The sequence below is a fragment of the Eumetopias jubatus genome, unplaced genomic scaffold (genome assembly GCF_037043125.1).
Source record: "Eumetopias jubatus isolate StellerSeaLion01/CBP00866 unplaced genomic scaffold, mEumJub1_p1.0 scaffold_1, whole genome shotgun sequence".
Classification (NCBI taxonomy): Eukaryota; Metazoa; Chordata; class Mammalia; order Carnivora; family Otariidae; genus Eumetopias; species Eumetopias jubatus.
This window is the reverse complement of record NW_028274807.1, coordinates 196,753,954-196,779,337: the sequence shown is the minus strand read 5'-3', so window position 1 is coordinate 196,779,337 and position 25,384 is coordinate 196,753,954. Positions and strand designations below refer to the sequence as shown.

Genomic DNA, 25,384 nt, shown 5'->3' with positions numbered 1-25,384 from the left:
GCGGTTTTTCGTTGGCAAAGTTGCGCGGCCCCCTCGAGGGGGGCGCCGCGCGGTCCCCCACCCCAGCGCCGCCGCCGCCCCTTCAGGCCGCCGCGCGGGAAGGCCCAGCTGGCGGCCCCGCTTTTTTACCTGCCGGGAGTTTTCGCGCGCGCCCTCGCTCGATCGCTGGCTTTTCCCCTTCTCGCGCTCGTTTTCTTTCTTTCTTTCCTTCTTTTCGCTTCCCCGCGCGGGCGCTTTTTCCGCTCGCGCCACCCGCGCTCGGCCGCTCGCGCCCTCCTTCCTGCTGGGCTCGGCGGAGCGGGGCGGCCGGCAGCTCTCCCCGCCCCCCTCCACCCGCGCTCCGGCGGAGGCGGCGGCGGCGGCGGCGGCGGCGCTCCGCGCTCCGACTCATTCCAATATGGCACGGGTGCAGGGCGCATGCGCCCGCGCCCCCCCCCCATCCGCGCTTCTCCCGGCAGCCCGCGCCCCTCGCGCCGCGCGCGTGGCGCCCCCGGGCCGGGCCTCCCCGAGCCAACCCGCAAGTCTTCCAGCCCCGGCTGGGGCCGCGCGGGATGCGAGGTGTTCGGGCAGTGAGGGGCTAAGGGAGGGGTCGGCGCCGCCAGCCACCCCCGCCCCTCGTGCCCCGAGCCACAACTTGCCGCGGACATCCCCGAGGCCGTGGCGCAGGGCACGCGGCGGCACCCCCGGCCCCCGACGGCGCGGCAGCCCCGTGCGGATGGGCCCTGACAGGGAGACGCGCCCCAGGGACGCGGCGCCCACCCTGTCCCTTACCCGACCCACGAGGGAAGGGCCCTCGCGCCTTACCTCGGGTTGTGCACGGAGCCGTACGGAACCCAGTGGCGTCCGCGGGTCGGTCCTGGCGCCCGGGCTGGGGCGAAGCGCGCCGCTGTCGTCCGCACGTGACCGCCCCGGGCAAGATGGCATTAGCGGAGGAACGGACGGAACGGCGGCAGATCCCAGATGGGCGCGTGTCGCCGCCGGAGAGGGCTGCGTCCGCCCGCCTGGCCCACGTCGGGGATCTGGTGCGTCCTTCGAGACCTGGAAGGGCACCCAAGTGCCCGGTGTCTACGAAGTCAGCCTCGGGCCCCCAGGCGCACTGGGTGTCTCCAGGCCTCCGCGGGAGGCGCCCTGTAAATCCGAGTTTTCCTGCCGCTCGGGGCCCCAGCGAGGGGGCATAAGACGGCTGCCGAATCCCGGCACCGGAGTCGGAACAGAAGTTCAAAGGTGGCTGCAAGGATTCCCCGCAACCCGAGGTGCCCACAAGCGGTTAGGTTCTCCGAGCTCGCCCCTTCCCCTGCGAGCGCAGATGCCCGTGGGACACCCCCCTCCTCCCCTTCTGCTACGGGAAGTTCCCTCCGGAAGGGAGTCCTCATGCAGCCGAGACCCAGGAGTGCCCCGACTCCTGGGCCCGGGGAGAAGGTATCGCACTGGGCGCTGACGACTCCTGCCTTTAAGGAAGGAGGCGCCCCACTGCAAGAACGAGGTCTGAGGTGCTAAACGCGGGCTCAGGCCACTTTCCGCTGACCTCACCACCGCGCTGAGAAATATTCCCCCACTTTACAGACAAATTTGCCCAAAGTCACGCTGCTGGCTGAATTTGAAATTTTTTTTAACCACCCTTAAAAGACAACCAGAGAAAGAAAATGTACAAATAAGTATCCATAATACTAGGGAACCCATAAAACCTTCCACCTATATACGTGTCTTTACATAGTTGCAACCAATTACACATTTTTCTCTTGTGTTTGCTATTATCACTTAACATTTTCTTCGATTCACATGATTCATTCTGAAGGTGTGCAGGTATCCTCATGCATTTACTCAGTCTCCTAATATGGTATATTTGGGTTCTTTACCACTGTTTGCTAATATGTCCTTTAGTTCTGCGCTCGGGACAAATTCCTGGCATTTGAGTTACCAGGTGGAAGGCAGAGGGGTCTTGCTCCACAGTGCCGTTGGACCTTCCCAAAGCATTACCCGGCTCACTCTGCTGCCTCCCAGTAATGAGTGTAAGCATAATACACATCTCTAAGCATCTCTTTTTTCCCCCCTTCTACTTTACTAGTATGTCAGTAGCTCAAGGTTACTTTAGCCTTTCTTAAATGACTTTAAAAATGAATGTTTTTTCATCATTTACTGTCTGTATTCCCCTTTCTGTGAATGGTTGTTCATATGCATTCATCTGCTGGGGATTTGAAGCTCTTCAAACATTGAATAAGCATTTTTTTTCATATTATCAGTATTATTCCCGTGTCATCAATGATGCAAATATTTCCCAGTCTGTTGTTCTTTTTTGTTTTCCTTTAATGTTCAATCTGTCATTCTAGTCCTTTGTGATTTCATTGCTTGAATACTGACAAAATGAGCTTTCTTCCACCCATCTGATGGTCTGTTTTCTGCTAGTTTTCTAAAATTTCATTTTATATTTAATTCTTTGATGATAATCCATCCCAAGCTTTTTTCCTGTGTGGAATAAAATATGGACTTAACTCACCACCAGCATCACCAGTTTTTATTGCTTATACAATCATCATTTATTAAATAATTTTTCCCTTACCCTTTGTATAGTAAAATCTATTTTTACAGTAGCCTTTTGATTTGGGTCGATCTGTTTCTCCATTTCTTTTCACAGACCTCAATTTGAGCAGATACCATATGGATCTAAATATTGGTTCTTTAGAATGGGTTCTAACATCTAACAGGGCTATCTTGCCTTTCACAGAGTTTCCTGTTATTCAGAATATCACTTGGTAACCACAGCAGTTTCTGTGTCCATACACATCCTAGTTAACATACAAGGATTAAGAATGCTGGCTTTGAAGCTGGGACCATCCAGGTCCAACACTTACCAGCCCCATGACCTTGTTAAGTTACTTATCCCATCTAGGCCTGAGGGGTATATAAAATGGGGATAAGAGTAACACCTGCCTCACAAGCTCAATGCTAGACACATAGTAAATGTTCAGTAAATGTCAGCTGTTGTTACTGACATTCTTAGTTCTAAAAAAAAAAAAAAAATTGAGGTTTTTGCACGTAATTGCATTAAACTTATGAATTAATTTAAATAGATCAAATATCTATTATATGTCATTTTCCCAACTGGGACATGTGCTATCTCTCAATTTATTTGAATATTTTAAAACTCAGAAACCAGGTTTCTTGTTGACTCCAGCTTCCCTCTACTTCTTGACCCCTGAGGAAGAGGAAGAGTGGAGATTTCAAGGAATCTTTATAGTGGAGGAAGATTTAAAACCTACCATTTGAGAGTCTGCCTTGTGCCTGGCTGGTGTGGGTATGGGTGTGGGTGTGTGCGCACGTGCACAAAGTCTCCTTTAACCCTTGCACCATCCCTCGGGGTAGATCGTGGTGTTCCCTGTAGACAAAGAGCAAACTGGAAACTTTCAGGTCACTTAGTGAAAGGCAAAGCTAGGCCACAAACCAGGTATGCCAGTTTCTGCTGCTTGGAAATTCAGGTGGGAGTCATGCACAGAAGAGACAGCCCCCAGAGGAGCATGAAGAAAACGGACTTCTAGTCATGGCACACCCCTGCCCCAAAGCCTCCCAGGGCTTTCCACCGCTATGTCCAAAAGACCTACTTTAGCCTGTGAGACTAGCCCTGCCCTCCGTGCACACTTACCAGTTACCACTCATCTGCCTTGCTTGCTGAGGTTCCCCTGTATCTGTCTCCTTCCCACCCTGTCCATACACATCCTAGTTAACATACAAGGATTAAGAATGCTGGCTTTGAAGATGGGACCATCCAGGTCCAACACTTACCAGCCCCATGACCTTGTTAAGTTACTTATCCCATCTAGGCCTGAGGGGTATATAAAATGGGGATAAGAGTAACACTTCCTTCCCACCACAGGGCCCTTGCAGACATTGTTCCCAACACCTGGTACACTCTTCATTTGGCCTCCTGCCTTCACATTGTTCCCATATCTGTTTAACAAGGTGGTCTCAGAGAAGACGTCCCTACCTATCCCACATAAACAGGTTCTCTCTCCTCTCAATCTCCTTCCCTCCCTTCCTCCCTCCTAATTGTTTCTTCACAATTACTTTTTATAATTTAATCTGTATTTGTCATTTGTTTGGGTTCTGTCACCTTGTCTAATCCCACAGAAAGGTACCAGTCCCCCTGAGGGCAAAAAGGAAGCTAGCCCTTTCCCTGACAGGCAGTGGGTGGATGAGAGGGTACCTACTGGTCAGCTGGTAGCATCTAAGACCAGAGTTTGGCACACCGTGAGGCACCTTGGCCATTCCCAAACTGTGTCTCTATTTCTTACTGGCTCTGTGGGGTAGAGGTTCTACCCCCGTCCTCACTGACCACGGGATGAGTGTTTATTTTTTTTTTAAAGATTTTATTTATTTGAGAGAGAGAGAATGAGAGCACGAGAGGGAAGAGGGTCAGAAGGAGAAGCAGACTCCCTGCTGAGCAGGGAGCCTGATGCGGGACTCGATTCCGGGACTCCAGGATCATGACCTGAGCCGAAGGCAGTCGCTTAACCAACTGAGCCACCCAGGCGCCCTTGGATGAGTGTTTAAACATCCCATACGAATGCCCTATCCCTCGAACACTTGCCTGCTGTTGCTAGGCGGGCCTGTTCTCTGCAGTTGTGTTGCCGCCCAGGACCTTGTTCTGGATGAGAACATGAGGGCCAGGCCTGGACCGTAGGCACCAGTAGAGCCCTTGGCCATGGCTAGGGGCTGTTTTCAAGCCCAGAAAAACTTAATTAAGTTCTGAAGCCTGCCAGGCCCTGCTGTCAGCCATCAGCAGGCCTCCATTGCCACTGGGCAGCCAGCTCCCTTTAATCATCAGCCCAAGTGAGACAAGTCCCATAATGACTCCCCGTGGCTAATTACCCAAGTGATCAAGTGATTACCACCAACAAGTCACTGCTCACATCATGCTACTGTCCACAGAGGCCTGGTCCACTTGCTGGCCCTGCTGCCTTGGGGGTACAGGCCACCTGCCCTGCTCCACCTCCATGTCTTAGCTCCTGCAAATGTCCCCATCAGGCATCCTTCTCTCCTATCCTGTGTTGGAATGGAAAAGACTTCCGTCAAGTCCAGATTTAATCATCACTTCTTTATGGGATCTTCTTTATGGGAGCCTTCACCTCTCTGGGCCTTAGTTCCCTCATCTCTGTAAAATGGGGATGAAGCCACCTGTCTACCTGGACAATCCAAGGACATAATGTTTGTAAATACTCTTTGCGAACTGTAAACAACAGAGTTATGAGAAATAATTGGCCTGGTCCCAAAGCCACTCCTCCAGGACACCTCTCAAGATCTCTCCATTTCTTTCTCTGTCTACCTAAGTCACTTAGCTTGTTTTTCCCCAGTTGCCTATCTTGGGAAGGGCACAGGCCTGGACCCCATTTTCTAACCTTGAGTGCTACAAGCCCAGGGCCATGCCCCACTCATTCCCAGGGGAAACTCTCTGCCTCTACATCCCTCTTTTCTCAATTGATGGAGGAAAAATAAATTAATGGGCACAATGTTTTCAATTTTATATTATTGGGCATGCATTTTTGCACCTTCAACTTCTTATCTGCTAACAAGAGCTCACAGGTACCAAACGGGTCACCAAGGTCTCTCAGCAATGCAAGGGCAACAGGGCTGGGGTTTCTCTTGGGGGTGGTGAAATGTTCTAAAATTAGATATGGTGATGGTTGCACAACTTCATGATATATTAAAAAACAAAATTGTACAATTTAAAAGGATGAATTTTATGGTATGTGACTAAGACCTCAATTAAAAAATTGTATGAGAGGGATGCCTGGCTGGCTCAGTCGGTAGAGCATGTGACTCTTGATCTCGGGGTCGTGAGTTCAAGCTCCACACTGAATATAAAGCTTACTTAAAAAACAATGTAGGGACGCCTGGGTGGTTCAGTTGGTTAAGCATCTGCCTTCGGCTCAGGTCATGGTCCCCAGGTCCTGGGATCGAGCCCTGCATTGGGCTCCCTGCTCCACAGGAAGTCTGCTTCTCCCTCTCCCTCTGCCTCCTCCTGCTCATTCTTTCTCTCTCTCTCTCTCTCAAATAAATAAATAAAATCTTTTTAAAAAATTTATGGGAAAAGTCTATAGCGACTGTCACAGAGAACAGAAACTGGTAACCCTTGGATCAGATGCAACCCACGTGGTGCATGGCTTGGGCAGCACAGTGAGGTTGTTCACAATACTCCTTTTGTTTTTTTAGGTATAATTTGCATACAACAAAATGCACCCATTTTATAGGTGTACAGTTCTCTGAGTGCTGACAGAGGTGACCACCAGCACAATCAAAATACGGAACGTTCCATCGCCCCAGAAAGTTCCTCTCATCCCCTTCCAGGGACTGCCCCACTCACAGGCAACCACTGGTCTGATTTCTATCTCCGTAGATAGATAAAAATTAAAAATTCATCACAGAGTAGTACACTTTTGTGTCTGTTTTGAGATTCACCCATGTTGTTAGGTGTATCAGAAGATGATTTCTTTTTCTTTTATTTTTTTTTAAGTAGGCTCCATGCCCAACATGGAGCTTGAACTCATGACCCCGAGATCGAGAGTCACATGCTCTACAGACTGAACCAGCCAGGCGCCCAGATGATTCCTTTTTTTTTCCCCCTCTAATGTTCAACCACTCCTTTATTTCAGGTTAAATAATATTATTTCAATCATACAGAATGCCCAAGGAATAGAAGTTCAGCAGCTCCTTATTCTACTGGTCTTCAAAATATTGTGCCCACACCAGTGACATTTTGAGTACATATCCTTCAGTATGTTTACTTCTGTTTTAAATCATATTATTTTATACATATATACTCTTTTAGTAAGTTATCACAGACATTATAAAACATATGCTAAATATAGAAATTTTAAAAGGAAGATGAGAAAATACTACTTTTAAATAATTTTTATTTGTCAAAGGATATAACCACTGTGCCCCTTGTAAAATATTATATTAAATGATTATATAATAATGATATTAAAGAAAATTATGAAATCAACGATATAATTAAAGAAAGGAATGTGATTGAAAATCACATTTTTTACATTGCCAAAGTATATGAAGACATACAATAAATTACACATATTTAATTGTAGAACGTGGTTAGTTTTGACATGTAACTATACCTATGAAACCATCAGTACAATAAAGAAAACAAAGATTTTCATGTCTTCACATCTCTTTGCAATCTATCCCTCCCTCCACCACCTGCCCCCAGGCAGCCACTGGTCTGCTTTTTTAAACTACATATTAGGTTGCATTTTCTAGAATCTTATATAAATGGAAGGATATAGTATGTCCTCTCTTTTGCCTGTCTTCTCTCATATAGCATCATTTTGAGATCCTTTCACGTTATTGCACGTAAGTAGTAGCTGATTCCTTTTTCTTGCCAAGTAGTATTCCTTGTATGGACATACCACAATTTGCTTATCCATTCCCTTATTGATAAGCATTTGGGTTCTTGCCACTGTAGGGCCACCATGAACAAATAATTAGTAATTAGTAATATAACATATTTATGAAAATGTATAATAAAATTTAATGTGAAATATTAAATAAATATGTATATGTAATATGAAATATGTAATGTGTAAATGAAAATATAATGTAATTATATAATAATATGTAATATATGATAATTATAGGATCTTTAGCATGCATTAAATATATTCAATATATAATAAATGCCTCCTTAACAGTCATGTATATAAAAATATATGTATACACACATGCACATATACTTATATATGTAAATATATAAATATACACACACACTTTTATTTAACATGTATGTCTTTAATGGGGCATTTAATCCCCATTCCTTGCAGTCCTCTACCCATTTGCTCTGGGTAGCACATTGACAAAAGGCAGTCACCCAGGCTTCACCCCAGAGAGGCAAATTCTAAGACCCGGGGGTCAGGTTGGGGCTGAGGGGCTGGCATCTGAAACCAGGACACCAAGTCTCCCTATGCTGGCCGAGGACTCCTATCTCTGGCTGCTTGCAGCCCAAGAGCCAGGAGGGAGTCGGGAGCAGAGCCAGCTCAGCCGTAGAACATTCTCCAGGCCTGTCATGGCCCTCCTGGAGGGTCAAAGTTGGGAGATTCGTGGGAAGAGCTCACTATTGGGCCCTTAGAAAGGAGTTGGCAGCTCAAGCCCACCAGGAGAGGAAAAGGTAAAAGGAGATATGACCATGGACCCTCCCAGTCTCTCCCCAGAGCCACCTGCATGGTTGGGCAAACATAGCCTGAATCCACCTGATGCTCAGGGTCCTCTCTCCACACCCTGCCTGCTTGCTGTAACTGGAGACCATGGTCCCCACCTATCATCGACCTTGTGTCCCACTCCCCACCCCTTCCCATGCTGCCATTTCTCCTTTTTTATTAAGGTCAGCTTATATATAATAACTGTCGGCATATCGGTGTGAATCTAAAATGTTAACAAGGACATTTAATATGTTTGCTTGATGCCCCTTATAGCAACAGGGCAGCTTAATCTCCCTGATGAACAAAAGCCTCGCAGTTACCCAGCTGGGCTTAGCAGCCAAAAGCATGATGCCACCTCTAGGCCCCCAATTTGGTCCCTGCTTGTCAGCACTGGGTGGATTTAGGAGGAAAGAGATTTCTGCATAATACAGACCAAGTCAGGAAAAACGCCAATGGACCTTGCTTTACCCAGTGACTTTGTACAAAATGAAGTATGGTCAATTGAATCCTAATTTTCTCATTACTTACTTTGTAATTCCTGAGATGTGTGCTCTTCATTCCTGCTGGGTCTTGCTCCTAAGGCCTCCAATTTCCACTCTCCACTGTCCTCCTCCAGGCAGGTCTGGAGTACAAAACCCGAGGCAGTCACTTAATATCTTGATATCAATTACTTTATCCTTAAAATTCGGCTAGTAGCACCCGGGCTACTAAGCAGAGCACGGCGCTCCAAGATGTCTGGAGATTCTTTTAGCTCCAAGATACGGGATTGAGCTGTGAACACACTTGCGAATATTTCAGAGAACGAGTTTTCTAGCATGTTTCCAAGCAGCAGAGCCAGACTAAATCAGTCATCCATCCTTCCTCTTACTGACTCCTGCTGTGTGCCTGAGCGGGCTTGATTGAGTCCTCACATGCCCTGCCTCCAGAGGTGCTCCCAGCTGGGTGACGCTCTCCCTAGGGCTGATTCCATGACAGAGGGGTAGAGACAAAGCCTCCCTCCAAGGGAGGAGGCCTGATTTCCTCTCCTGAGAAGGAAGCAGGAAACCTGAGTCGTAGCCCAGCTCTGCTTATAACTGTGGGGCTACAGTCCCTTCTCTCTCAGGGCCTTGCTCTTCCTCTGCACAGGGGGGTGGGGTGGGCAGCTTGGAGAGAGTCTCTATAGACCTTCTCAGTGCCTTTGTCCTGGGTCATGTACTAGATCCAATATGGTGGCGGGGAAAGGGCTACGAGGGACTGGGAGACTTGGGGACAGGCTGTCTTCCAACAGCAAATGTCTTGTGTGCCTTTCCTGACAGGACCCCAGCAACCAGAGGATTCAATAAAAGCATGTACCTAAGGGCCTTCATGTGGTGCTTGATTTGTAGTTGGTGATCGCCAAATGTGAGTACCCTTCTCCCTCCCAGAGGGTGCAGCCCACACCTGCCCACATCAGCCAGACCCCTCCATTGCGGTAGGATTTTGGGTCCCTGGAGGATGTCTGCCACTCCTAACAGCCAGGCCCATCTCCAGATGGGGTAAGGGGGTGGGCTCTTTGAGGCACCTGAGGATCTGGAGCAGAAGGACTTCCAAGGATAAACAACTGAAATTTGCATACATTGCTATTGGCAGTTTCTTATAAAGTTCAACACGTACTTACCCTGTGATCCAGTTTCTCCACTCATAGGTGGAGAAATGAAAGCACAGAAATAAAAACATGTACATACACACAGGCTTGCCCAAGAATATTCACAGCGCTTTTATTCATTTTGGCCAAAAACTGGAAACCACCCAAATGCCCACCAACGGAAGCATAGATAAACAACTTGTGGTACGCCCACGCAATGCAATACTACCCAGTGATAAAAAGGAATGAACAAATGTCACACAGAACAACAAGGATGAATCAAAATAACATTTGTACTGATCAAAAGAAGACAGACCCAAAAAAAGAACATACTGTATGACGTTTACTTGATAGTCTAGGATGGCAAAACCAATCTCTGATGATAGAGATCAGAATAGGGGTTAATTCTGGGGTAGGATTTATTGATTGGCAAGGGACACAAGGGAATTTTCTGGAATGATGAGCCTTGCTCAGGGTCACAGTTACACAGGTGTCTGTCCGTCGAGTTGTACAGTCATGATTAGTGCCCTTTACTGAGTGTAGGTTATTCCTCAGTAGGAGAAATGAACCTCCAGTGTGTGCTGTTGGGACGGGGAAGCTCTAGGGAAAAGCAGGTAGGGGCTCGTGCCTGCACACCAGGACTCCCTTCGTCCAACACATCCTGTAGGACCCTGGCTGGGAATTCATCCTCCTGGTTCGGGTATCAGTCACAATCCAACGCCTAGCCCACTGGCTGGTGAATGAGCTCATTAACAGGTAAGTACAGTTGACAGCATGGAGGCCTTGGAGGCTTTTCCCACCGCCACACCAGCAGATCACAGCCTGATGGGCCACATCCTGGCCTCAAATGAGCTGGGCCACCTTTCAGCGTTGGACCCCAGGGCCCTTCTGGGGCCCTCAGACTGCCTGACCGGAGTGGGGCATGAAGGCCAGCTGTAGCCAACCTTGCTGGGAGGGGGTGCTCGACGTGACCTTCTCCTGAGGGTCTACTCTGGTGCAGAAGGCCACAGGACTGGACCCCAGACCCCTCAGCCTGTCTGTGTTTATTTCTGCCCTGTTTTTTCCCCCAGCTCGCCCTGTCCACTCTTCCCTCCACCTGAGCACCAGCCTTCCGCAGACTGCCACCTACCTGTTACCTTCTGAGCCCTGATTCTGCGGGAGAAATGATCCCCAGGGACCCACACCCACACCTGTGCCAAGACATGGTTTCCTCATAGGGGAACAGACCACACACACACACACACACACACACACACACACACACACACACCTCCCAGGAGGACACCCAGGTAAGGCATGGATTTACAGGTGTGCATGGGTGCCTTTGGCATGGGCCCACAGACAGCTGGCCCCGGGATGCCAGTCACCGTTTATTGGGCATCTATCTACTAAACCCCGGGCAATTTTGGATGAGTGAGGGCTTGTGCCCGCCCCCCATATGTGTGTGGCACCGCACTGGGTGGTCTGTTCATGTGCCGGCTCATTCGGTTCTCACCACAGTCCTGTGACGTAGGCAGTATTCTGCCCCCTTTACAGATTGTGAAGCAGAAGCTCAGAGAAAAATCACCTGCCCAGACATTCTCTAACATAACCCCCAAAGTGCCTCAGGCAGGCAGGAGGCCTATCCCGCCCTCCCTCCTGCTCTCCCTCTCTACCCCCCCTCTCCCATGCAGGGCCTTCTTTGGACAAAAGAAAGTGAGCCCAGGGCCTCCTAAGAATGGCCTTTTCTGAAAGCCCATTTCCATTATCAACTGGGTTTGCCCTCTCTTGCCCTGGAGCCCTTGGTGGCTAGCCAGAAAGCTCCAGTGCTCTTTGCTGGAGGCATGGAAGAGGGACAACAAGCTCAGGGAGGGTCTGCAGAAACACCTGAGACAGGTCCAGGACACTTTAGCCTCTCCCAGCACCTAGCCTGGTGGATACTAAAATCCACACTGAGCTCCCAGGACCTGGGCCCCATCTTTCAGCTGCCCAAAGCACCCACCTGCCCATCGCCTCTCTACCTCTTGTTCCAGGTCCCCCATCACCCCATTTTCTGGAGGCAGAAAGTAAAGCCAGAGAGATTGAGATTGTTCATCCAGAGGCAGAGGTCCAGGAAAGGTTGACCTTTTCCAATGGGTCACTTTAGGCCCAAGCAAGGACCATGCCAGCCACATCTTCAGCCAGCCCTGCTGTCAGATGTCAGGGAGAACTTGGGGCCGGGGTGTAGTCCGGGTCCAGCCTGGAGGCGAGGGCCCCTCAAGCAGCTGACTCCAATCTCTAGGGTCTCTTGGGCTCAGGGAAGGAGCCGCGGTCAGGAGTCGGCAGGCTGTGCTTCAGGACAGGGCTCACCAGACAGTTCCTGCCTCAGTAGACACATAGACCTTTGGGGTTATACCAGGTGCCTCCTCCCACTCCGTAATGGGGGCACAGTCCATGGGGTTGGGCAGAGGTCGGGCCCTTGGGTGATCTTCCCAGCTCTGCCCCTGCCCTTCCACGTGAGCTGAGTGTGAGAGGCATCCCCTTGGTTCGGTAGTTCGGATAGGAGAGCAGGATAGGCTGCAGGCCCCAGTGAGATGGGCTCGTGGGCCAGAGAGCAGCGGAGGCTGACAGAGATTAGAGACACCTGGCTTCCGTCCCTGAGAAGAGCACAATCCATGGGAAGACCAGCCAGGCCCCAAATCACAGTAGCTGAGGATCAAGGGCATGGGTGGGCCTCAGGAAAGGGAGAGAAGTGGGAGAGGTCCTGGAGTGGGGTGGGGTGAAGGGGCCGGGTCTCAGCCAATGGAGGCGGATGGAAATTTAGTGGGGGTAGACTAAGAAATTGTGAGAGGCTTGGGGTGGGGAGGGACAGAGAAGACTGAGACAGGCACCCCAACCCAGCAGCTGAGCTGGGTCTCCATTCTCATCAGCCTCATGAGACTTACGGTCCACAGCACAGCAACAGCTCCACAAATAGGCCCCCAAGACCCCCTCGATCTCTGCTGCTCCCTGGCAGTATCGGGAAAGCCAGGATCAGCCTCCAGCTGCTCAGGCTCTCACTGGGGATATGATGCCCAGCAGTTCCAGGGCCTGAGGCCCTCTCCCTCTCTGTCCCAGGGCAGGAGTGAGGCTGCCTGAGCCAGGAACTACTCATCCCCTGCCCTGGTCAGAGAGCTCCAAGCTTGGCTGGAAGAGTGAGGCCAACCAAGGGGCTCAAATGCAGGTCCTTGATCTCCATGGCTGCAGGCAGGGCTCATGAAGCCAGCAACCTGCCATTGGTGCCCTTAATGGGCACCCACTTCCCGATACCACCAAGTGGCCCTACATGAGCAGTGGCCAGGCATGGAGCAGCTTCTTGCACGGCTCCTCCTGCCCAGGGGAGGGGGTGGGCATCCTCACGGAGAGCATGGGCAGCGCTCCTTGGCCTCATGGTTGGTCAGGTCCAGATGAAGGCAGATGGCAGGTGCCTGGCACCCCATTCCTGCCACATCCACCAGGGGCCCTGCATGCACATATTCTCATCAGGAGGGTCACAGGAGGATGTCTCTGCTCCGCCGTTACCCTGCCAGGGCTGGAATCCAGATACCACCCTCGCTATGGGATCTGAGGCAAACGAAAGCCTGTCTGAGCCTCAGTTTCCTCATCTGCAAAAGCAGGGTGATTCCAACAGCAACGGCCCCGAGGAGTTATGATGGGTGCCCGGCTTATGGTCAGCCCTCAGGAAATGTCTACCCTAACCCAACCGACAGGGTGCAATCAGGTGAGTCCTTCCCTGCCTCAGTTTCCTTAATGTGCCCAGAGGAGGCTGGAGGGCCTCTCCTGCTGATGTTCTAAGAAGGGAGAGTGACTGGGCAGGCTCAGGACTGGGCCGGCGGGAAGTGAAAGCCTGAAGGCACAGGGAGGGGTTGTGGGGTCTGGGGTCCAGGTGGACTTCTGGCCATTGTCCCAGCCTCCGCTGGAGCCTAAGAGCCGACCTGCAGCCTAGGCCGTCCACATCCAGGGGCCCGCAGCGCCATTGTTTCCTTCCGGCCCTGCTCTGCTCACGAGCCTTCTGGAGGAAACACACAGGAGAGTTCTGCCCTCTAGTGGCCACTGGTAGCCGGGCCTCTCCCCAGCTCCTGGGCCTCAGAGGAGCCCACTTCCCCCTCTTGCCTTCTCCAAGTGCCTGCTTGCTGCACAGACCAGGCCCATTTCACAGGGGCTGAAACTGAGGCTGGTCCCTGGAGCCAGCACCCAGGAATCTTAACCTCTGAGCACCTTTGAGCTCTGAGGTCCCTGCTTCCAGATGTGAGCCCCCCAGCCCGAGGCTCTGGGTGGTCCTAGGGTGACAGGGCCTGAGGGTGCCATGAGGGACGGCTGCCTGTGCCCAGCATGAGGGCATGGCACTCACAGATGGGTCAGTATGAGCGCTCTAGGGGTTGGGAGAGCCTTAGCTCTGGAATGGGGAGTGTGTTTCTGCCCGGCTGGAGTGGGGCCTTCCCTGACTGCAGCCTCTGACATCAGGCTGTGGCCAGTGCCCGTGGGTGGGGAAATATCACAGGAGTTGAGGATCTGGCCTAGGGCTTGACACAAAAGGTGCTTTGCCTCTGGACACCCCCATCTCTGCCCCAAGCCCCAAGAGAAAGGGGGCAGGGGACATGGGGGAGGAGGGGAACAGAAGGGGAAATCCCACCCCTCCAGGGAGGCAAGGGTGTGTGTCTGGGCAGACAAGCAAGTCTTTCCTTGCCTCTACTGGGCCATGGACTGAGGCTAAGACTTCAGCCTCAGGGGACCCCCGGGCCCTCCGTGCCAGGCCCTGAGCCCCCCTGCCCTCCCTTTCCAGCATCTGAAAGTGTGAAGAATCATGACTCTTGCCAGGCACAAGATTCATCATGAACAAGGTGGGCCCACCCATCCCTGGGGGCAGCTCGCACCCGGGAGAGGCAGTGGCCAGGACAGCCCAAGCTGCAGTGGCTCAGAGCCCTCCCACCTGGGTCCTACAGGAGACCCCACAGCTCTGGGGAAGGGCCTAGTCCAGGAAGCGTCTAGGTTCTGCCCAGGACATCAGAGCTCCAGCAACCCGCCCCCCCACGCACACTTCCTGCTCCCAATTAGCACTAATTGGACAAGAGGGAGAACCCACAGACCGTGCAGCAAAGCATTCATGTCTGCAGGGGCCCAGGGAGGCAGGCCCCACCAGGGCCCAGGTGAGCCAAGCTTTGGGGGGTGGGCCCTGGGGTCTCTGTCTCTCTGAGGGGGGATCAAGTGACAAGGCCACATCTGCCAGGGACCCCAGTGGTCCCACTGGAAGGTGGGAGCTTCTTCAGGGCTAGGGCAGAAGTTGGGGACAGGGAGCCTGACACACAGCCCCCTCTCAGCCTAGCGTTTGAGGCCTTCACACCAGCTACTCACGCCAACCTGGCCTCTCATTTCTTCTGCTTCTGGTCCTCACACATCCACCCATCCATTCATGTATTCACTCATTGCTTCATGCATTGAGTGTCCATGGAGCCCCTGCTACGGCCAGGCCCAGCAACCACAAAGATGACATGCAGCCATCGGCAGGGCCTTGGAGGCCTGCTGAGGGCCAGGACCTCCTCCTCAGGGCCCTGGATGGTCAGAGGCAGACCAGTGATAAGGTGGGCCTCAGGGTAGGATGTCCCTGTGCTTAACCCCTCCACCGGAGCAGCCCTCTCCTCTACCACTCACCCCCACCCAGGTTGGCATGGGCCACCCTGGCAACCCACTGGGCTGGCTCCATTTCATTCTGGGTGAGGAGAAAAGGCCAGGCCAGCAGCGTGGTGTGCTTGTGAGCGGAAGGATCGGCCCCATATCCTCCGCCGTGCGGCCGTGGTTGGCCCCCTCTGGTGAGGCTGTTCCCTTGATCATCCAGATTGGACTCAGGGGCTGTGCCGTCCATGAGCAGGCCTGAGGGCACAAGCACCAGCAGGAAGGCCTGGGACTCGGAGGGCAGGAGGAGCAGGGGCTCCAAGTCCAAGCTGCTGTGCGGTGGGGCTGGAACACGGATGCCTGAGCCCCCTGAGCCCAGCCCCCAGAGCGCGGGCCCTGAGCCAGCCAGCCCGCTTGGCACTACACCACAGGGCTCAGGCCCACAGTCCCGGGCTGGGGGAGCCAGGAAGAATGCAGGTGGGTCCGACCTGGCCCCCATTCCCCAGAACATCCCCGCGGGGGAGACGGAAGCTTGGCTCCGCTCCCCTTCCTTCCCCAACCTTAGAGATCACCCAGTCCTGGGCAATTTGGTGTTGCCATGACAACCACACACTTTCTTCTTCCCTACTTAGCAGATTGAATCTGAGTTGCAGATTAAATCCTGGTGAGCTGTCTGTTTAGAAAGCGTGCGGCTGCTTGGAGAGATGTATGCATCTTCAATTTCCCAAGCGCCTCTGAAGCCCACTCCTTGTTTCTGCTGGCTGAGGCCGAGGAGGTGCGCCCCGCACTGCCCCCTCGGGTGCTGCTCCCGGGGGTGGTCCCAGCCCAGTGGCAGACCTCCCAGATCCGCCTTCCCACTGGCACAACTGCATGGACAACACTCTGGTGTGTTGCCTCCGAGGGAAGCTGGACAGTGGCCGTCAGCGGCCCAGACAATGCACAGGCCTCTTTGATGGCAAGAGCTCTGGACTCAGGAGGCTCTCTCTGTCCCCTTCAGGGGAGTGTGGTGCTTTTAGGGACTCAGGCAACCATGGCTGACGGTTGCCTTTGTGTGAACAACTGGATGACTGGGCCCTCAGGCCCCCAGAATGACCTTAACCTCCGCACTTTCCCCAGAGCTGACCTTAACCAACCCTGACCAACAAAGATCAGAGCTCACTGGGAGTGGGGTCAGAGCTCAGTGCCCTGATGAAGGAGACCTGGGAGGGGGGACCAATGGCCCTGTCTGGGATGGGGGGTGGCGGTGCTGGTGGCCCTGGGAAGCATGCAGGGCACTTAGGCAGGGGCGTCATGGGCGCCGAGTCCTTCTCTCCAGAGGGCTTGGGCTGTCACTGGTCACCTCCTACCCTGGATGCCAGTTGTCCCCAGGGCCAGGGAGGCCCACTTTGTTGGTGCCGAATGCTCGGTGCCTGGGCTGGAGCCATGACTTGTCACAGTTTCAGCCTGGCCTCTGGAAAGGGCCTGGTTTAGCACATTTAAGGGAGGTAGCACAAGGGTGGGCAGAGAAAGGCGTGGCCCAGCCTGTGGTCAGGTCTGCCTGGGCTAGGGATGGAAAGGGCATGGGGAGACATTCAGGACAAGCGGGAGGACCTGCCTCTGCCCTCTGCCCTCAGGACTCATGTGCAGTCCTGTTAAATCCTCCGCGTGGTCCTCTTCAAGAGCCTGTCATCCCCCTGGGCTGCGGCAGCCTCAGGCTGGGGGCGATCTCCTGGTTTAGGCAATTATGGTGTTCAATCAGAGTTTTCTGATTTTGTGGGGGAGAGCATAAAGTACAAGAAGAAGAAGGAGGAGGAGAAGGAGGAGAAGGAGGAGAAGGAGGAGGAGGAGGAGAAGGAGGAGGAGAGGAAGGAGGAGGAGAAGGAGGAGGAGGAGGAGAAAGAGGAGAAAGAGGAGGAGAAGGAGGAGAAGGAGGAGGAGGAGGAGAAGGAGGAGGAGGAGGAGGAGAAGGAGTAGAAGGAGGAGGAGGAGGAGAGGAGGAGGAGGAGGAGGAGGAGTAGAAGGAGGAGGAGGAGAAGGAGTAGAAGGAGGAGCAGGAGGAGAAGGAGGAGGAGGAGGAGGAGGAGAAGGAGGAAGAGAAGGTGGAGGAGAAGGAGGAGAAGGAGGAAGAGAAGGAGGAGGAGGAGGAGGAGAAGGAGGAAGAGAAGGTGGAGGAGGAGGAGAAGGAGGAAGAGAAGGAGGAGAAGGAGGAGGAGGAGAAAGGAGGAGGAGGAGGAGGAGGAGAAGGAGGAGGAGGAGGAGGAGGAGAGGAGAAGGAGTAGAAGGAGGAGCAGGAGGAGAAGGAGGAGGAGGAGGAGAAGGAGGAGGAGGAGGAGAATGGTGGAGAGGAGAGAAGGAGGAGGAGGAGGAAAGAGAAGGAGGAGGAGGAGAAGTAGGAGGAGGAGGAGAAAGAGGAGGAGGAGGAGAAGGAGGAGGAGGAGGAGAAGGTGGAGAAGGAGGGAAGGAGGAGAAGGAGGAAGAAGGTGGAGGAGAAGGAGGAGGAGAAGGAGGAAGAGAAGGTGGAGGAGAAGGAGAAGGAGAGGAGGAAGAGAAGGTGGAGAAGGAGGAGAAGGAGAAGGAGGAGGAGGAGGAGAAGGAGGAAGAGAAGGTGGAGGAGAAGGAGAAGGAGGAAGAGAAGGTGGAGGAGGAGGAGAAGGAGGAAGAGAGGTGGAGGAGGAGGAGAAGGAGGAAGAGAAGGTGGAGGAGGAGGAGGAAGGAGGAGGAGGAGAAGGAGAAGGAGGAAGAAAGGAGAGAAGGAGGAGAAGGAAGGAGGGAGGAGAAGGAAGGGAGAAGAGAAGGAGGAGGAGGAGAAGGAGGAGGAGAAGGAGGAAGGAGAAGGAGGAAGAGAAGGTGGAGAAGGAGGAGAAGGAGGAGAAGGAGGAGGAGGAAGAGAAGGTGGAGGAGGAGGAGAAGGAGGAGGAGGAGGAGAAGGAGAAGAGGAAGAGAAGGAGGAGAAGGAGGAGAAGGAGGAGGAGGAGGAGGAGAAGGAGAAGGAGGAAGAGAAGGTGGAGAAGGAGGAGGAGGAGGAGGAGGAGGAGAAGGAGAAGGAGAAGGAGGAAGAGAAGGTGGAGAAGGAGGAGAAGGAGGAGAGGAGAAAGAGAAGGAGGAGGAGGAGAAGGAGGAAGAGAGGTGGAGGAGGAGGAGAAGGAGGAAGAGAAGGTGGAGGAGAAGGAGGAAGGAGAAGGGAGGAGGAGGAGGAAGGAGGAGGAGGAGGAGAAGGAGAAGGAGGAAGAGAAGGAGGAGAAGGAGGAGGAGGAGAAGGAAGAGAAGGAGGGAGGAGGAGGAGAGGAGGAGAAGGAGGAAGAGAAGGTGGAGGAGGAGGGAAGGAGGAGGAGGAGGAGGAGAAGGAGTAGAAGGATGAGGAGGAGGAGGAGAAGGAGGGAGGAGGAGGAAGGAGGAGGAGAGGAAGAGAAGAGGAGAAGGAGGAAGGAAGGAGGAGGAGGAGGAGAGGGGGAGGAGTAGGAGGAGAAGATCGAAGAGGAGGAGGAGGAGGAGATTCAGGAGGAGAAGGAGGAGGAGGACAGCAGCAAATGGAAAGAAAGTGATAATTAATATCTGAGGAACAGATTGGATATGTAGCAGAAAGGAAATAGTTCACTACTTGGTTTAGCAGAGACAATGTTTACATAGTGTTTTTTTAAATATTTTTTCAAATAAGTCCAATTTTAGGAAGATCCTCTACACACATATTTGCTACTCAACATAGCACAACAAATTTTATTACAATTTTTGAAAACCAGCTAATCTAGCGTACACACCTGCCTAATCATGCTGTAACCAAACCACCCAAAGTTTTCTGTGTATTCCTTCTTTTTTTAAAAGATTTTATTTTTTAAAGGCATTTTTAAAGTTTATTTTATTATTTTTTTATTTTTTTGAAGATTTTATTTATTTATTTGACAGAGAGAGACCGTGAGAGAGGAACACAAGCAGGGGCAGTGGCAGAGGGAGAAGCAGGCTTCCCCGGAGCAGGGAGCCCGATGTGGGGCTCGATCCCAGGACCCTGGGATCATGACCTGAGCCGAAGGCAGTCGCTTAACAACTGAGCCACCCAGGCGCACCCTGTGTATTCCTTCTGCACAGTCTGAGGTTAGGTCTTACCTCAATGACCTCAGGCCTCTTAAACACACAGGCAACCCTCAAAACCCGTTAGTGCTTCCTTAGGTCAAATCAAAACGTGGAAGTATAGTGAAGTCATTCAAATGCAAACTACAGGATTCCTCACAAATCACTGGTATGAAGAAAGACCTTATAATATCAAAGATTACCAAAATATCCTACAGTTTGCCCTAACAGAGAGCAGCTTTCCCAAGCTGCTGCAAAATGATCCTAAAATCACTAGCAAGAAGAAACAGTACAAGAATAAAGTTTATGTTTACATTGGCTCCGCGTCATGATTTTTCTCCATGCTGGTTTCCTCAGAAAGATCTTTATGGTACCGGCCATAATGACAGCGACATCTAAACCTTTCCACTCTCGATTCACCCTCCTCGGTTTCCTTCTGCTGTGGATCTTTTTGAGGCTGGGACCGGGGGTTGAGGTAATGCTGGTATTGAATCATCCGAGTCATCCTTGCCATCCTTTCTTTCTGAGCAGTTAACAAAGTCCTTACTCCAGCCCTCCCCCTGCTGCTGCTGCTGAGGATGCGCTCAACCGGCCCCTGTGCTTTCTTCTCTCTGTCCTGCTGTTGGGATGCCTATTCTGGTAGAGGGGAAGGAAGTTTGAAACTAGAGTCGAGAGTCAGTTTACCAAGGTTCTTTGTTAATACTTCGGAGACAGTTTGAGAGGCACCTGAGCCTTCCTGGGAATTCTCTTCACTGGGCATCTGAGATGATCCCGGGGCCCAGGTTGGGTAAAGCTGCTTTGGCGAATCCATTGGAAGCCTAGTCACAGACCGAAGCTCCTCCCAGATCTTCGGGGTCAAGTGGGAGGTGATGCTCAAGATTCAACTTACTACAAAGTAGCCTGGGAAGAACTTTATAGCCCAGAAAGAGCGAGAAAAACCCAAACTCCAACAAAGTGTGGAGTGGCAAGAGAAAGAACAAACCTCTAAATTTCGGTCGGGTTTCCTCTTAAAACTACTGGTTACATAGTTTTAAACACATAAACACTGACTATCCCTTCACCCCGGACTGTGCCATTGGAGGGATGGGAGGGAAGTGTGTGGAGAAGTGCCTACCAGAGCTCATTTTTCCATACTATGAGGTCTATGTTCTAACAGGGGAAAAATCAAGAAATAGCAATATAAGCAAATTACTGAGAAATCAGAAGGGAAACAGATGAAGAATTGGCCAAAGGAACTGAAAGGAGGGGCCAGGGAGAGGGAAGCTCAGGGTGGGGGGCAGAACCCGCCAGTTTTGGGTTACCAGCCTTGTCATACCGTTCAACTTTTCAAACTTTGGACATGTATTATTTTGATCCAAAGAAAAATTGAAAATAAAACCAGGTAGGGTTTGGGTAAAGACTTTGTAAATCGCACAGTAAATCATGAAGTCGGGAGAGAGCATAGCACAGATCTCATCATAGCTCAGGTCTGTGGCCAAAGGCATGAGAACTTGGGGTGACTTTGTCAAGACCATGGACTCAACCTATGGGCTGGGCAGCTCGCCAAGCCCCACCCCACAGAGGCTGCAAAAACGGGCTTGGAGCTTAAGGGGATGCGTGCCATGCCTCTGGGCGGGGAAACAAAGGCTCAAAGCCACCAGCCCGTGGAGGGTGCGTCATGCCCGGGGTCAAGAGGGAGCAGCAGAGATGTCTTCCGTGCTGCTCCCTTCCTTTCTGCTTACTGGGGGCTTTTGTCCCCAAGTTCCCCGTGCAGTCAGGCTGATGAATCAGACGAGAGCTGGGGCATCGGTGACTTTCCGGACAATTTCTGGGAAGTGATTCCTTGGGGCAGACGCACACTCTCCTTCCAGCTGCAGGAGGCAGTGGAGCGTGGAGGGTCAGGTCCTTGTCACCGGCTTGTGGTCACCAGGGACACCGAGGCCAGCTGTTCCTCCAGGGTTTCCCTGGCCTCAGCAGTGACCGGCCACCGTGATACCCCAGTTAATGCTGACCATGGCTGGGTGCCTGGCTTCATGTGAAGCCCTTTCTAGACACGGGACCCCAGTACAAGGAGGGGTTCGGCCCACTGGCCAGCAGGTCCTGAGTCCGGGCCTCCAGGCTGGCCGGTCGGTCATGAACGTAGCGTGAGCTGGGCAGTCTTCCCTCCATCCCGGGCTTCCTCGGGCTCTGACTGGCGCTGAGAGGCAGTGACCTGCTCTGATAGAGCAAGTGCGCTGTCGGGGTTCATCTGCAGGTGACATGCAGAAGTAGGTCCGGTACGGAGAGGTCTCCGTGTCAGGATGCTGACCACCGTGCAGTTTACAACATAGCAAAAAACTGGAGACAACCTTAAAGTGTATACATGTGGTAAAAGAGAGCATCGCAGAGGGCAGCAGAAGCAGGCAGGGCGCATGTACTACATGCGAGGTGACAAGAGGCATGGACAGGATGCAGCCTTTTAAACTGCAGGGCACTGGCTGCCCAGGGACACTTTTTTTTTTTTTTTTAGATTTCGTTTATTTATTTATTTTAGATAAGGGGGGAAAGGGCAGAGGGAGAGGGACCAGTAGATTCCCCACTGAGTGCAGAGCCTGACGCGTGGCTCAATCTCACGGCCCTGAGATAGGCCCTGAGCTGAAGCCAAGAGTAGGATGCTTAACCGACTGAGCCACCCGGGCACCGCTGCCCGGGATAATTTACAATTTACAATTTAATATTAAGACATATATAAAATACATAATAGTATCAGGAGATAAAATCATTTGTTATCAGGCAAAACAGCGCATGCAGACGTGTGACTCTGGTCCACTTTCCGTCTGAACATGGCCCAGGCTCCAGCCTTGGAGTGCACAGGTACATCTGCTCTCCAGCCTCCCCTCCAGGGCCCCAAGAACTGCTGCACAGTGACCTTTCCTTGGCTCCCATCATGGCCCCAGAGCAATAGTGAGCAGGGATGAGAATCTTCTGGAGATGGAAAAGAGGTCAAGTTAACCCCCAGGGTCTGATGTGGAGACAAAGGCGGGGCTGGAGTTAGAATGTGATTCTCAGGCTCCATGGCTCTGCTGATTATCTGGATCAACAGCTGGTTCCAGGGCCAAGACCTCATCTCCCAGGCTGCGAGGGCAACTGGAGCCCTGGTGGGGGTTGGAGGGGTGGCCCATGGAGGCAGATGGGAATGGGGGAATCTGGAGCAGCGGGCTGTGTGGACCAGACCCAGACACACCCAGGTCACAGCTCTTTGAGGAGGAGCAAGAGGAGGAAGAGGAAGGCCTGATGGACCCCCACCACTGAGATATGACCCAGATACCGAATGTCAACAGCCTGACTCCTTCTCCAAAGATCAGCGCCAGGCCCAGACATGCCCGGTGTCTGCGTGCTGAGTCCTAGCTGTGGCCAGGACACATGTCCCTTCTTAGGAAATCCCTTCTTAACAGTAACACTCAAGATAGCACCCACTGGGTACCCCAAGAACTGGCCTTTCTCTTCCTCCCAGCTGCTTCTGGAAGGAGAAAGCCAGTTGATCTGAACCTGGCACTGTCATCCCAGTCCAGCGAAGGAAAAAACAGAAGCAAACACAGAGTTTAGAGGTTAAGTCTGATAGGCTGACTGCAGAGACAATGCTTGGTTTTTGTTGTCTAAGGGTGAGGAGGAAGAACGCCTCAAGTGTCCTATCAGCTGTGATGAGTGGGTTCAGCTGAGGACCCTGGCAAACTGGTGAGTGAGGCTGTGTGGGGGTGCCAGGGCCTCGGGCCTAGAGCTGAGGCCGGGGGGAGCCAGTGCCTTTGGCGGCCCGCCAGCATGGCAGGACCAGCTCAGGCCTCTCCCTCTCCTTCCCACAGCGGCTGGCTTTCCTGGGACAAAGCCACAGTCTCTTCCAATCACCAGGGGCCCTGTTTCTTTCTGCTTTAATCCAAGGCTGTGGGGAAATCGAAACAACCAGTTGAGGCAATTTCTGAAATTGCTGAAAATCACTTAACCAGCTTCTGAAGCATGCCCTCGTGTTCTGGGAAGCCACTCAGACTGAGCCCGAAAGAGGCATTTGCTGGCCACTCGTGGCCGTCTCCGGAAGCTGGGCCTTTGCCTCCGTGGGCCTGGCCACCGGAGTCCGCCAAGATTCGGGAGGCCCAGGGCCTGGCTCTGCACAGTCCTGACCCACGTTCTCACCCTCGTAAGCTCCCCCGGGCAAGCTGGGCCGAAGAGGAGCTTTTGTTTCCTCTTCAATTGTAGCTTCACCTCCAAGGAAAGGGGAAAGAAATATTTCTACTTGAGGAAGAAAGGACTCTCAACCGCTTGCATGTGACTTCTGTGGGCTGGGGACGGGGAGGAGGAAGCAGGCAGGGGTGAAAGCCATGTCCCCAGAGCCACAGTTCCTCACTAACTCTGTTTGGCAGACTTACCAACCATTTCACTCACAGGGCAAACACGAGGCTGGTGCTAGGCATCCCCCGCTCAGGGCCCTACGACCTCTCCTTGATTTCTGGCCACATCCTAGGAGGCAAGTGCTCTTATGCCCATTTTCAGATGAGTCAACTGAGGCTCAAAGGGAAAGTGCCTTGCTAAGGTCACACAGTTTGAAGCGGGGCTGGATCGCGTCCTTCTCTGGAGGACCCGCCCCCCCCAACCCACCTTCCTCATTCTCAAGAGAGAAGAGCACAGGGCTGTTGGAAGAAAGGGAAAGGAGTGGGATGGGGACCGAGCAGCCTGGGAGGTTGAACGCACAGGCAACTGGGCCTGACTGCGGCGAGGGCCCAGCCCCTGGGGAGGTGAGGAGAGCTGTGGGGGCTAGAGGCCGGACAGCAGGGCGGACGGCAGCTGCGCTCCCCAGGGCGCCCTTAGAGTCGGCCGGTGCAGGAGCCGAGGAAAGGGACGGGGAGCTGTGTTAACAAGGCCACGCGCTCTGGGTGAATGCCTTTGGTGGGTGACAGAGCCAAAGAGGAGGGGCAAACTCCCAAGTGTGTGACCCCCCCCTTGCTTCTCTCTCCTCTGCTAGCTCAGCCTGAAACAGGCCTGAGTTGGGCCCACAGGGCGGGAGAGTGGGGCCCGAGGGCATGGAGGGGGTGGACGGTGGCGAGGGAGTAAGCCTGGCCACGGGATCGGCGCCGAAGAGAAAGCAGGTGGGGAGGCGGGCACATGGGGTGCATGGGAAGCTGCTCTCAGAGCTGCCTCCGCTGGCCTGCCTCTGCTCTTCCACCTTCCCCAGGCCAGGCAGGGTGGCTAGGGACAGGGGAGGAAGCTGAGCGCGGAGAGCAAGTCCTCCTGCAGGGTGAGGAAGTGGCCTGGGAGTCCCAGAGTCAGCCGCCTTTTCTTTGTAAAGCAACATCAGTTTTTGGTAAGATTGATCTCTCTCAAGCATTTCTTACCCGAGCTAATGCTAATGCCTGTGCAAAGCAACAACCTCAAATTCTTTCAGATGGGACGGAGACTGACTGAGGGACTGAGGCAGGGCGGGAGTTATAGGGGAAAATGAGCCTTAGAAGGTCAGGGAAGAGCTTTAAAACATCAAACCCTGTAGATTTCAAAGTGTTTTCTTGTTTTTGTTAAAAACACTCAAGCAAACTCTTAAACTAACACCCAAATTTCAAAATGAATAAAAGAGGCACTGCTCCTCCTAGAGCAGGAGCAGAGCAGGAGTGGGGCCCAAGCAGGAGGAGCAGGGGATGGAGGAGGAGCAGCAGGAGGAGCAGGAGCAGGAGGAGCAGGAGGAGCAGCAGGAGGAGCAGGGGATGGAGGAGGAGCAGCAGGAGGAGCAGGGGATGGAGGAGGAGCAGCAGGAGGAACAGGGGATGGAGGAGGAGCAGCAGCAGGAGCAGGAGGAGCAGGAGAAGCAGGAGCAGGAGGAGCAGGAGGAGCAGCAGGAGGAGCAGGGGATGGAGGAGGAGCAGCAGGAGGAGCAGGGGATGGAGGAGGAGCAGCAGGAGGAACAGGCGATGGAGGAGGAGCAGCAGCAGGAGCA

General features: G+C 52.9%; 3 protein-coding genes across 4 annotated transcripts in view; all 3 read right to left on the bottom strand.

Moving 5' to 3' along the window:
• The window catches only part of SFMBT1 (Scm like with four mbt domains 1), a 125,945-nt gene extending 125,668 nt beyond the window's left edge, over positions 1 to 277 (bottom strand). For both annotated transcript variants that reach the window (XM_028124500.2, XM_028124502.2), the window contains exon 1: positions 130 to 277. The gene's annotated coding sequence lies outside the window, so the exon portion shown is untranslated. The remainder of the gene's footprint in view (positions 1 to 129) is intronic.
• Positions 1 to 924, bottom strand: part of LOC114224983 (52 kDa repressor of the inhibitor of the protein kinase-like) — a 56,878-nt gene extending 55,954 nt beyond the window's left edge. Inside the window, 2 exon segments of the mRNA XM_088023320.1 lie at positions 62 to 386; positions 639 to 924. Of these exon segments, the coding sequence (XP_087879446.1) occupies positions 62 to 386; positions 639 to 924 (611 nt within the window).
• Positions 925 to 19,101: 18,177 nt separating this feature from the next.
• Positions 19,102 to 25,120, bottom strand: LOC114204049 (developmental pluripotency-associated protein 3-like). The gene is given in 1 exon segment (XM_028097269.2): positions 19,102 to 25,120. A coding segment is annotated over 1 exon segment (501 nt). The 5' UTR covers positions 20,264 to 25,120; the 3' UTR covers positions 19,102 to 19,762.
• Positions 25,121 to 25,384: the final 264 nt, after the last annotated feature.